Consider the following 13,888-nt stretch of genomic DNA (forward strand, 5'->3'; position numbering starts at 1 on the left):
CCAGGCATGAGAATAGTTGGCCTCGTGACTTTGTCTAAGTTTGTAGCTGTTTATCATAGGAGGGCTGGTCTGGACTCTTATTTCTCCATGGCTATTAAGGGAAGCCTTGTCTATGAATTTTGAGACTGTATTTTTATAACATATTACTTGAGCGCTCTTGACTTGGCCTCCAGGCTGTATAACATAATTAACTGTAGAATTTCAGCTCACAGGCTCTGCCTTAGGTCACCTTTCCTGGCTGTTACTCTTTGTTCTGCTACTTTTAATAATCTTGACGTACAAGCGTTTCTTTTTCTTACAATGGTGCTTAATTACTGGTCGAGCTTATGAAGCGAGCTCACCTACAGCGGCTGCTGAAGTGACTTGAATGTGTTTGTCCCAGAGGCCTCCAGGCTCAAGTTCAGCCCCAGGGCAGCGCGTCTGGGAGGGAAGACTTCGGAGCTGTGCCTACTGTCCTCCCACCACGACTGCGCTTGCTGCCTTGTCTCACTCGGCTGTGTGTGTGCGAGCCACAGCTCAGGGCAGAGTCACACAACAAGTCAGATGCCCTCACAACTTCTAGGAAAGACACACGAAAGCCTCAGAACTCAGCGGCTCCCCAGGGTGTCCTCCTAGCTTACCCTCTTCCGGACCCACTGCCAACCACTGCCACTGCCTTTATAGAAAGATTTATTGTTTTTTCCTCGTAATTTTATCACTTAATATGTTTCCAAACAGTTTTGTTTCTTTCGCAATCCAGCAACAGAATGGTGTCTGTCGGCTGTTTTCGCTCGGTAGTTAGTTCTTTCTGGTGCCATGTGGTGCTCCACTGTGTTTGTGTTTTAGGGGTGCTGTTGGAAACACCAAAGCTGAGCTGTATTGAACAATAGAGATCCACTTGCTCACAGTTCTCTAAGTCCTAGCATCTGAGACAAAGGTGCCATGGAACCCAGTTGTGGGATCCATGCCGTGGGTGGGAGATCTCTCCCACACGTGAGTGATGGGGATACAAACAGCTGTTATTTGGCAATGGAACAGTGGATAGGAAGCTGCATAAAGCCAGCTTCTCTACTAAGGCAGCTTCTCCACTACAGGCAGCTTCTCCACCACAAGCAGCTTCTCCACTAGACACAGGGAACGAGGAGAGAGGAGAGAGGATTGAAGGGAGGAGCATCATGCCTCTTCTGTGCACTGACAAAGGTCCTACAGGGACACAGTGCCCCGCTCTTCATTCCTTTGCTGCTCTGGTATTCTGGTTATGGTGGCTGGTAGGTGACTTTACCTTGAAGGGGGATAAGACACAAGGCAGATTAACCCTGAATTCTAGGACAAGATAGAATATTTCTCTAATACTCAGTTTGTCTACATGCAGGGTGAGTAGAATATGCCCAGAGGAGAAGCCAGCCAGGACCACAGACAGGACGAGGGTGAGGGCGCCAGGCCTTCTGCTCCTGTTGTGGTCCCAGGACATCTGTGGACCCAGGGAAAGACTGTGTTTCCTGCCAAACGGGTCTCAAGTCTCAGGGAAGGAACTTAGTTCGCCATTCACAGTGACGCAGTAGTGCAGGCGTTCTCCTGCGAGGCTGCTGGCAAGTCACTGCTGGCGTAGACCTAGCTGTGTGTCCCCCTTCCCCGCCCACCCCACCCCGGAGCAAGCGAGGAGAAAGGGACTGCTCAGCTTTCCCTAGAGTCAAGGCTGTGTAGACATCTTTCACTGAGACCCTTCTCTTTGCCTGGTGGAAGCCGTCTCCCCCCTGGATATGTCCGTGCCCTGAGCTCTCCGGAAGAACGTCGGTTACTTTGGGTCAGGGCAGACCTTTAAAAAGCCTGGCCACCAAGTGCAGTCACGTCCCAAGGCCCTGGAGTTAGCACTTCAGCATAAGGACACCTGCGGTGGGGTTCTGGTGAGACTAGGAGTTCCTAGTTCAAGTGTGATCTGCACGGCAGGCTCTTCCTTTGCACTTAGCTGTGTGCTGTGTCGCATGGGGTGATCATGTTTGCACAAGTGCTGTGCATGTGCCTCAGAGGCTGGTGGTATAGGTCTGTCAGTCACCTCCGTATTTTTTGAGACGGACTTGGACATGGCCTTGGAGCTCACTGACTGACTGGATCCCCACTCCTGCCTGCCAGCACAGGGCCTACAGTTGATGCTGAGGGTGCTAGGGATCTGGACTCAGGCCCTCGGGTACTAGGGACCCGGGCTCAGGCCCTTGTGCTTTCATGGCGAGCAGGTTACCAGCCCCAGCACCCCACCCCCCGCCTTAAAAGTTTGTATCTTGAGAATTCTCCCTGAGATAATCAACTGTTGTCCTACTTACTTTCTAAGATCTTATAACTACATTTATTTTACTTGTACTGACACTGATTTTTGTGTATAGAACAAGGGGAAAGCCGACCTCACTTTCCCTGAGGATAGGCTTGCTTTTCCTCATTGCCCGAGCCACCTGTCACAACCTGGAGTCCAGTGTCTACCTCCCTCTGATCTGTCCCCGTGATCTGTTTGTCCCCACAGTGTCCCCCTGCAGGACCCTCTCGCCTTCCAGGCCACCATATGCATCGTCAGCATCATTTCCCCCATCCTGCTGCTCTTGCGGCGAGTATCGGCTCTCTCTGTCCTCATAAGCATTATAGAATCTGCCCTGGGATTCCATAAACAGCCCTCTGCACATGTTGATGGACATGTAGGGCCTGGCTTTAATGAGAGACCGTGAGCTGTGTGTGAATGCAGGCTGTGATGTGTTAGGCACCACGGGGCAGCAAATACAGCAGGGCCTCGTATGTGAATTGTGTTCCAGGTACGGCCCAGGCATTGCTCTTGTGTTTCCTGACACTAGTGAGAAGTGTGCAAAGATGTCTTTGTTCTCAGGAGATGCTCAGAACAGTGTGGCCATGGTGTTACCAGCAGCAGCTCTCAGTTCACAGGAGTGTGTGCAGGGCAAGGTAGGGACACAGAGTGACGCTGTAGCAGCCAGGGAATTTTGAGAAGTAAAGCCTTTTTTTTTTTTCTGTACATTTAAAATTTCTCAAAATACCAGTTGGGGGAAATTACATTTATTATGTAGCTTAGGAACTAGAGACCCAGGTAAACCTGTTGTGGTCTGGGTCGTGTTTTGTTCAAGCAGGGCTGCTGCAGTGTCCCTGCTCTCACCCTCTAAGTAACAGCCTCACCAGTGAGCTGTTAGCTAGTCTTAGCCACTTTTCTGAACCGTGGACAAGAGCTCTATAAATCTGTCACCCTAACACTTGAACAGAGTTATTCTGAGGACTGGTGCTCCATTCAGTCTCATTTCATAAACTAGGCCAGATAGTTTTTCATTTTTAAAAGTAATTTTATGCATATAGGGATTTTGCCAGCATGAATAGTGCCACATGCATGCAGTGCCTATGGAGGCCAGAAGAGGGCGTCAGAACCTCCGGAATTGGAGTTACAGGTTGTGTGAGCCCTGTGCAGGTGCTGGGAACTGAACCCAGGTCCTCTGCAAGAGCAGCAGGTACTCTTGGCTGCTGAGCCATCTCTCCGGCCCCCAGATTTTGTACTTAGAAGCCGTTCTGGTACCTGAAGACAGTGTTTATCTTCCCTGGAGAGCTCAGACCTTTGGTTTCACAGCAGGCACCTTGCATCTATCAGGAGAATAAAGTCACGTCAGGTTTCAGGGACTGTGTATAGAAGGCAGGATGCTGTGTTATGTGGCGAGGTGCAAGTGCCGTGGGACGTGCCTTCTTGGCTGCCTCTTTATTGCTCTTCTTTTCCGCACGTTCATATGCAATCCCGCTGCAAACTGAGTAGCAAATTTACATGAGACCCCTATCTTCCTACAGCAAAAGGAAGAGAGGAGCTCCTGAAGATCAGCCTTCGGGACGTGGAGCTGGACCCCGACGTCCACCTGGAGGACATTGCCGACAAGACTGAGGGCTACTCGGGCGCTGACATAACGAACATCTGCAGGTGCGTGCACACAGCAGCCCACACGGCAGCGCACACAGCAGCGCACACAGCAGCCCACACGGCAGCCCACACAGCAGCGCACACAGCAGCGCACACGGCAGCCCACACGGCAGCCCACACGGCAGCGCACACAGCAGCGCACACGGCAGCGCACACGGCAGCGCACACGGCAGCGCACACGGCAGCCCACACAGCAGCGCACACGGTAGCGCACACAGCAGCCCACACGGCAGCCCACACGGCAGCGCACACGGCAGCCCACATGGCAGCGCACACAGCAGCCCACACGGCAGCCCACACGGCAGCGCACACAGCAGCCCACACAGCAGCGCACACGGCAGCGCACACGGCAGCCCACACGGCAGCACACACAGCAGCCCACACGGCAGCACACACGGCAGCCCACACGGCAGCCCACACGGCAGCACACACAGCAGCCCACAGGGCAGCACACACGGCAGCCCACACGGCAGCACACACGGCAGCCCACACGGCAGCACACACGGCAGCGCACACAGCAGCCCACACGGCAGCCCACACGGCAGCACACACGGCAGCCCACACGGCAGCGCACACAGCAGCCCACACAGCAGCCCACACGGCAGCCCACACGGCAGCGCACACGGCAGCGCACACAGCAGCCCACACGGCAGCCCACACGGCAGCGCACACAGCAGCCCACACAGCAGCCCACACGGCAGCACACACGGCAGCGCACACGGCAGCGCACACAGCAGCCCACACGGCAGCCCACACGGCAGCACACACAGCAGCCCACACGGCAGCGCACACAGCAGCCCACAGGGCAGCGCACACGGCAGCGCACAGGGCAGCCCACACGGCAGCGCACATGGCAGCCCACACAGCAGCCCACACGGCAGCGCACACAGCAGCCCACATGGCAGCGCACACAGCAGCGCACATGGCAGCCCACACGGCAGCGCACACGGCAGCGCACACGGCAGCGCACACAGCAGCCCACACGGCAGCCCACACGGCAGCACACACGGCAGCCCACACGGCAGCGCACACAGCAGCCCACAGGGCAGCGCACACGGCAGCGCACAGGGCAGCCCACACGGCAGCGCACATGGCAGCCCACACAGCAGCCCACACGGCAGCGCACACAGCAGCCCACATGGCAGCGCACACAGCAGCGCACACGGCAGCCCACACGGCAGCGCACACGGCAGCGCACATGGCAGCGCACACGGCAGCGCACACGGCAGCGCACACGGCAGCGCACACGGCAGCGCACACGGCAGCCCACACGGCAGCGCACACGGCAGCGCACACGGCAGCGCACACGGCAGCGCACACGGCAGCGCACACGGCAGCGCACACGGCAGCCCACACGGCAGCGCACACGGCAGCGCACACGGCAGCGCACACGGCAGCCCACACGGCAGCGCACACGGCAGCCCACACGGCAGCGCACACGGCAGCCCACACGGCAGCGCACACGGCAGCGCACACGGCAGCGCACACGGCAGCGCACACGGCAGCGCACACGGCAGCGCACACGGCAGCCCACACGGCAGCGCACACGGCAGCGCACACGGCAGCGCACACGGCAGCCCACACGGCAGCCCACACGGCAGCGCACACGGCAGCGCACACGGCAGCGCACACGGCAGCGCACACGGCAGCCCACACGGCAGCGCACACGGCAGCGCACACGGCAGCGCACACGGCAGCCCACACGGCAGCCCACACGGCAGCCCACACGGCAGCGCACACGGCAGCGCACACGGCAGCGCACACGGCAGCGCACACGGCAGCGCACACGGCAGCGCACACGGCAGCGCACACAGCAGCCCACAGGGCAGCGCACACGGCAGCGCACAGGGCAGCCCACAGGGCAGCGCACATGGCAGCGCACACGGCAGCCCACATGGCAGCGCACACGGCAGCCCACAGGGCAGCGCACACGGCAGCGCACACGGCAGCGCACATGGCAGCGCACACGGCAGCCCACATGGCAGCCCACACGGCAGCCCACATGGCAGCGCACACGGCAGCCCACAGGGCAGCGCACACGGCAGCCCACATGGCAGCGCACACAGCAGCGCACATGGCAGCCCACACAGCAGCCCACACGGCAGCCCACACGGCAGCGCACACAGCAGCGCACATGGCAGCGCACACGGCAGTCAACACAGCAGCCCACAGGGCAGCGCACACGGCAGTCCACATGGCAGCGCACACGGCAGCCCACACGGCAGCCCACACGGCAGCGCACACGGCAGCCCACACGGCAGCCCACACGGCAGCCCACACGGCAGCGCACACGGCAGCGCACACGGCAGCCCACACAGCAGCCCACATGGCAGCGCACACAGCAGCGCACACGGCAGCCCACATGGCAGCGCACACGGCAGCCCACACGGCAGCCCACACGGCAGCGCACACGGCAGCGCACACGGCAGCCCACACAGCAGCCCACATGGCAGCGCACACAGCAGCGCACACGGCAGCCCACACGGCAGCCCACATGGCAGCGCACACGGCAGCCCACACGGCAGCCCACACAGCAGCCCACACGGCAGCGCACACAGCAGCGCACATGGCAGCGCACACGGCAGCGCACACGGCAGCGCACACAGCAGCCCACACGGCAGCGCACACGGCAGCGCACACAGCAGCCCACACGGCAGCGCACACGGCAGCGCACACGGCAGCGCACACAGCAGCCCACACGGCAGCGCACACGGCAGCGCACATGGCAGCGCACACGGCAGCGCACACGGCAGCGCACATGGCAGCGCACACGGCAGCGCACACGGCAGCCCACACGGCAGCGCACACGGCAGCCCACACGGCAGCCCACACGGCAGCCCACACGGCAGCCCACACGGCAGCGCACACGGCAGCCCACACGGCAGCCCACACGGCAGCCCACACGGCAGCCCACACGGCAGCGCACACGGCAGCGCACACGGCAGCCCACACGGCAGCCCACACGGCAGCGCACACGGCAGCCCACACGGCAGCGCACACGGCAGCCCACACGGCAGCGCACACAGCAGCCCACACGGCAGCCCACACAGCAGCCCACACGGCAGCGCACACAGCAGCGCACACGGCAGCGCACACGGCAGCGCACACGGCAGCGCACACAGCAGCCCACACGGCAGCGCACACGGCAGCGCACACAGCAGCCCACACGGCAGCGCACACGGCAGCGCACACGGCAGCGCACACAGCAGCCCACACGGCAGCGCACACGGCAGCGCACATGGCAGCGCACACGGCAGCGCACACGGCAGCGCACATGGCAGCGCACACGGCAGCGCACACGGCAGCCCACACGGCAGCGCACACGGCAGCCCACACGGCAGCCCACACGGCAGCCCACACGGCAGCCCACACGGCAGCGCACACGGCAGCCCACACGGCAGCCCACACGGCAGCCCACACGGCAGCCCACACGGCAGCGCACACGGCAGCGCACACGGCAGCCCACACGGCAGCCCACACGGCAGCGCACACGGCAGCCCACACGGCAGCGCACACGGCAGCCCACACGGCAGCGCACACGGCAGCGCACACGGCAGCGCACACGGCAGCGCACACGGCAGCCCACACGGCAGCGCACATGGCAGCGCACACGGCAGTCAACACAGCAGCCCACAGGGCAGCGCACACGGCAGCGCACACGGCAGCCCACACGGCAGTGTTAGCTTCCCAGGACCGTGCAGTCAGCCCCAAACCCGAGGCAGCGCCCGTTCCCTCCAGACGCCTGCCCACTGCTGCTCGCACTTCTTTCCGACTATCTTTACTTTCTTTCTTAATCACATCATCCTCCCTTCCCTCTCCTCCCACTAACATGACCGCCCAGTCGTGAACAACAGTGGCCTAACATGGAGGCGGCCGAGCTAGGAGGCCTCAGCCCTAGACACAGAACTGCAGGCACCCCAAGATCCGTGAATGTGGGAGAAGTAGCTGTCCTGAGATAGCATTGCCTGGTGGCCAGGCCTGAAAGCGCGCATGCGCGGAGCACTATACAGCCGTCCCCTAACGCACGGCTTCACTGGTTGCTGTTAGACAGACAAGCACGGAATGTGATGAGTTTTTCCTTGCTTTGCTCAATTCTTGACACCAGGTCCTCTGTCACCCGGGCTGTCTGTAAGTCCCTGGTCCTGCACTTCTCTCTGGAGTGCTGGGACTGTGACACCCTCTCAGGGTTTTGTACTTTGTCCCTTTATGGTCCCAGGCATCGGACACAGGGTCTGGCATGTGCTCGGCAAGGGCTCTGAGCTCTGCCTCCATCCCTTACTTAGACTGCTGATCGCTGTGGAACAGTGTCGTACGTGGCAGTAGGAGCCGAGCGACCCCCGGCCCAGGGCACCAGTGAAGCATGTTTGTGCCACTGTCCTGGGCAGATGTGGGCCACGTGCAGATGAACAAAGGCGATTGGTTCATGGATGGAAGAGGCACCCCATCTTCATTTCCCCTTCACTTGAGGGCTTCATGACCTTTCACTGCCCTGGAAGGAGAGAAAAGTCTGCACCATTGGGCACAGCGGCTTTTCCTTAAGGCTTTAGTGTCTGTCTCTCTCACGTTTCCTGCCAGCATTTTTCTAGGCGTGTCTGAGTGTGAAGGCCTCGGTCACTCTAGCTCCACACTCTGGGGTAAAACACTAGCGAGCCTGACGCGGCTGGCTTGCCCTTCCTACCAGACCTTGCTGAGAACTCAGCCGTTTCTTCTAAACCTTCACACTTACTCAGAGGTGGGCAAATGGGGCTGACAACGAGCTGAGGAGACGGAGTTTACGACACTAGCTTCCTGCAGACACCGAGCACAGGGAAGCTGTGTGTGGGTGTGCCTGTGCCCCCGCCTTCGCCCGTCTGCGTAACACACGGCTCGAGTTGTTCTAACATTAGGCAGATGTTCGTTCCAAGCCTGAAGCTCTCGATCCCCAAATCCGACTTCCTCTTCCTGAACTGTTGTTCCCTGGCTGTTTTGGAGGCACAGAGAAGGAAACTGAGCACGCACCGAGCTTGCCCAGGCTGCTCTGACAGAGAGCACCTCTCAAGTCTTTCTTCTTCCTACCCCGTGTGTGTGTGTGTGTGTGTGTGTGTGTGTGTGTGTGTGTGTGTGTGTGTGTCACACACATATGCAAGCATGCTCACGATTGGAAATGCACAAATGCGTGCAGGTGCCTGTGCACATGTGTGTGCCTGCACATGGAAGCCAGAGACCCCCCTTGGGTGTTGTAGGTGCTGGCCACCTGGCTTTGTCTGTGTGGTGTATAGGGGAGGGTGTCTTAGGTTTTGCAGGGTCTCCCTGCTTCTCTGGCTGCCTATGTAAACCAGGCTAGCCCCAAACTCACAGGAGCCCTGCCTGCTTTTGCCCTCTGGTTCCTGGGACTAAATGTGTATTTCACCTCCCCTGGCCTCACTGTGGTTTTTCAGACAAGGTCTCTCTGTGGCCTTAGGCTTACTGTCTAAGTGGTGTCATAAAAGCACATGCCGAGTTGCCCTTGGCGTGTGTGTCTGACTCCTGACCCTAAAGGCGGGAGTGTGGACGGCAGGGAGGCTGCTGACTGCTCTGCCTCTGGTTCCAGGGATGCTTCTCTGATGGCCATGAGGCGGCGTATCAATGGCTTGGGTCCAGAAGAGATCCGGGCCCTGTCCAAGGAGGAGCTGCAGATGCCTGTCACCAGAGGGGACTTCGAGTTGGCACTTAAGAAAATCGCCAAGTCCGTCTCTGCTGCAGACCTGGAGAAATACGAAAAGTGGATGGTCGAGTTCGGATCTGCGTGACCTGTCACCTCTTCCGGCTCTGGTATTTTTCTTTATAAAATGTGAAGACATTCCTGAAATTAAAAAAAAAAATCTGGATTTTTAAAATTTTTATTTTTTATTTTTTTCTGAGACGGGGTTTCTTTGTGTGGCAGCCCTGGCTGAAGGGGCGTGCTGTGCTGAGCCGGGGCTTCATTTACAGAGCACTGGCAATGTTTTCTGTTCTCACTTGCATCGTGGGTTGCTTGGAATTGTTCCTTTGAGAAGAATGACACTAGACTCTGCAGATAATTATGAATTTTAAATCTGTAGAATTTAAGAGTTACTCTTACAATCTAATATGTAGTTAGAATTTTTCACTCCTCTTATTTTATGCCTCTCGTACCCGGGCCGCTGGCTTGTGTATTCTGGGCATGAGTTTGAGGTTTGTTAGCCCAAAGCCAGCAAACTCTGTAAGCGGCTCTTATATCTCAACTATGTTTCTCTGTAGCTCTAGACATTTTTATTGTGTTTTGGCCTTTAAGTGAAAAATTTTCTGACTGAATATTACTGATTTGGCCGGGCGTGGTGGCACACACCTGTAATCCCAGCACTCAGGAGGCAGAGGCAGGCGGATCAATGTGAGCTCGAGTCCAGCCTGATCTACAAAGCGAGTCCAGGATACCCAGGGCTACACAGACAGAGCCTGTCTCGAAAAAAACAAAATAAAACAAAAAAGCGTTGTTCTGTTAGCTGCTGGCTTACCCTATCAAGGACGAGTCTGTGATCTGTGGGGTCCTAATCGTGTTGCCAAGCGCTTTCCCTGGCTGTAGCCTTTGATGCTGGGGCCCTGACACTTCATCAGGAAGGACAGACGACTCCTTCTTCATCCTGCCCTGTGGAGTTCACATCGCTACAGCTGATGTGTTTCCTCACTGGGTTTGTTTAAAATGAATAATCTGAGCTCTAAACAAGACTAGTCTCAGCCGGGGTGGTGGTGGTGCACGCCTTTAATCCCAGCACTTGGGAAGCAGAGGCAGGTGGATCACTGTGAGTTCGAGGACAGCTGAGGCTACACAGAGAAACTCTGTCTCAAAAAGAAAAAAAAAGAAAAGAAAAGAAAAGAAAAAGAAAAAAGAGCCTTCCCCCGCCCCCCTACTGTGAATCTCTTACTGGCATGTCTGTCTGTACACCACATGTGTGCAGTGCCTGGGGAGGCCAGAAGAGGGCGCTGGATCCCCTGGTTCTGGAATTACAGGGATGTGAGCCTCCATGTGGGTGCTGGGAACCAAGTTCAGAGCCTCCACAATAGCAACCAGTGCTCTTAATGGCTGAGCCATCTCTCCAGCCCCACAGACAGAATCCCTTACGGTTCTCAGACAGCTTGTTTACTAAGATGTGCCCTACCCAGTGAGTGATACTCATTTAACATTACAAATGTTTCCTTCTAAGAACTTTGAGCGTGCAGCGGGGTGGGGCAGTAGGAGGGTCTCAGGAAGGGAGCTGCAGGCATGAGTCCCAGGCACAGCGCCTGGCGAGCCTTCTCTGTAGGTTAGGATGCCTAACCCATTTGGGCTACCGGGAGGGCTATGCCTTCATATCAACTTAAACATCTGTGTGATATAACTACCCTGGTTCTCAAGCCCACTATATCTTAAGTTACTTACATCCTCAGGCCCATTTAAAACCTCTTCATGTGCTCCTTAAGCCATCTGGCCTCTTCTCCTTACTAAAACCTATAAATGCTTTAAGCTCTTTTCACATAGCACAGAGCCAACTCTCTTTAAACCCTGGATTCATCTGATGACTGTAAATGCTGTCTTTCTTCTGAGACACAGTGACGTGAAGGGCTCTCGCAGGCTAGGCCAGACCACGGCAAACACAGCGCTGGCAGGATTGGCCTTTTACCCTTCTCCCCCCCCCCGCCCCCCAATACATAGGTCCCTTTACACAGATTATAAAATTTCAAATCTGACATGATTTTATTGTAATGGGACTACTTTTTGAGAAATTGAATGAGGGACTTTTTCCTTTTATGAACAAACTTGCTTCTGCCCTAAAATGAGTAGCCACCCAGAAATGTGTCAACTATGGCTCTTTATCCTTCTTCCTGTGTGTGGTGACTCTGTGGGGGTCACTGGTCTCCTTAGGCTGAGGTATCTGAGCTTTCTTCCTTGGATGCACTGCAGGGTCCCAGCCTGTCCAGGTTTGGGCCAGTTACCCTCTGTTTGCCCCAGATGCTGGTGGAGACCAAGGCAAGTCATTTGCATAGTGGGCGTGGCTTTGGCCTTGGTGTGGGCTTCTTTGGTCTTTAAAAAAATTTTTTTTCCTTAATAGTACATTTCTATTGCTGTCTTATTAAATATAGACCACAACTAGGGAATGCCCCGGGCTGGGGCTTAAGTGCTAGGTGGGACTTGGTCTTTTCCAAGAAAAGGTCATTTAACTCTAAGGATGAGGAAACAATCAGAATGTTCCACTGTTTTTGTGGCTTTGTTTTGTCACTTCCTGTTTAGAATGTATAGTATTTTAAATCTGTGACATGCATTGTATGAGAATCTTGAATCAGTCACAACAGAAGAGAGCAGGATAGCGCTGAAGGACGTCAGGGTGAGCTAAACCTCGTGTCTAACTCTCATCTTCAGTAATTATTGTTGTAGTTTACTTTGTAGTAATTACTACATGTTTACTTATTTATACTTTTAATTTATGCTTTTCATACTTATTTAATTTTGGGCTCATTTGCTTTTGATATTGTTTCTTAATATGGAAACTGAGTACTTAAAACATTAAATCTGTATGGTAATATATTGTTACACACTTAGTAGTAATTTGAATTTACTAGTTTTTTTTTTCTCTGAAAACTAGTTTTGATGATATTTTTCATTTCAGGTGCCATGTTAATAAAAACATTAAGATGGTGCTATGAAATTATTTTTGCTTTGCTTCTCTCATAACTTAAGAAAACTAAACACAAAAACTAAAACCTGAATATTGGCTTAGTACTAGTGGTGTCGGATTGGTACATTAGGCACAGCAAATGGGGGATTGATGCAGGCCTGGGGTCTTACAGGGATAAATGCTCCCTGCTCTCCACTCTCTCTGTCTCCCTGACAGTGGCGCCCATGCCCTGGGGAGTGGAGCCAGCCAAGGGGCCTCGCTCTCCCGCTTAGTTTTAGGCGGTCTGCCCTCATCACTGCGGATCTTCAAGCACTGCCTTCCCTGCTTCTTTTACCTCCTCCTGCTAACTTTAAAATTCGAAACCGAAAATTTTAAATAATTATTAGTAGTAGGAATAGTAATAGGACTAGTAGTATTTTGAGGCAGAGTGTTGTGAGTGCTGGCTGGCCTGGAACTCAACACGTCAGTCAGGCTGGCCTTGAAGAATCTGCCTCTCCTGCTTCCCTAGTAAAAGGCATGAGCCACACACCCAGCTTAACTTGATTAAACACACACACACACACACACACACACACACACACACACATTTTGCCATTGCTCCTCTGGCCATGCCAGATTCCCCAGATGGCCCCCTATGAAGTGTGGAAGTCGCTCATTTGAATGCGTTTCATCCCGAGGAGCAGGCACAAACACACACATACACACACACACACAAAGCACACAGCACACACACTGGCTCCCAGGAGTTCTGGAAATGCCGATCCACATGGTGGCATTAAACATTTTGGAGCCTGCAGTTCCTCTTTCTAGCCTCTGAGAAGCTAGGTACTGTATGAAAACACGCCTGCTCACGTGGTGGCTCTCAGTGAACATCACCCTCAGTGGCCACTTTGTGGACACAGTGTCCAGTGGGCCCACTGCATGTCAGAATGGCTGTGGGTCTGCCTCTACAATTTTAGCTTCCAGTGTTTATTATCCAGTATTTGAAACTAATTTAAAAAAATGTTTGTGAGTTGTATCTGCTAACTGTGTCTCCCCTCACATTGTACACTACTGTTGGCTGGAGATGAGCCTTGCTGTGTTTGTATGTAAGTTGCAACGTCACAATAAAGTCCTAGAGAGTTGACTGTTGGTGGCCTTCCATGTGGCTCAATTCTGATGTGCAGTGATGCGCTCTCCCTGTTGCCACGGGCACAGACCCCTCACCAGCTGTGATGGGTTCTTTATGTTACCATGGGAACAACAGACCCCCTCATTAGCTATGATGTGTTCTTTTGGTTACCACAGGAACAACAGACCCCTCACTAGATGTGATGTGCTCTTCCTGTTACCATGG

General features: G+C 55.4%; 1 protein-coding gene across 3 annotated transcripts in view; it reads left to right on the forward strand.

Annotated features, from left to right (window-relative positions):
• The window catches only part of KATNAL1 (katanin catalytic subunit A1 like 1), a 54,595-nt gene extending 40,912 nt beyond the window's left edge, over positions 1–13,683 (forward strand). For 2 of the 3 annotated variants that reach the window (XM_084761001.1, XM_084761000.1), the window contains exons 10-11: positions 3,799–3,925; positions 9,495–13,683. In XM_084761001.1, the coding sequence (XP_084617127.1) occupies positions 3,799–3,925; positions 9,495–9,693 (326 nt within the window). In that variant the 3' untranslated portion in view covers positions 9,694–13,683. The remainder of the gene's footprint in view (positions 1–3,798; positions 3,926–9,494) is intronic. The other variant, XR_014775271.1, reaches the window with a different exon arrangement.
• Positions 13,684–13,888: the final 205 nt, after the last annotated feature.

This window comes from Acomys minous, assembly GCF_964271855.1.
Source record: "Acomys minous genome assembly, chromosome: 16".
NCBI lineage: Eukaryota > Metazoa > Chordata > Mammalia > Rodentia > Muridae > Acomys > Acomys minous.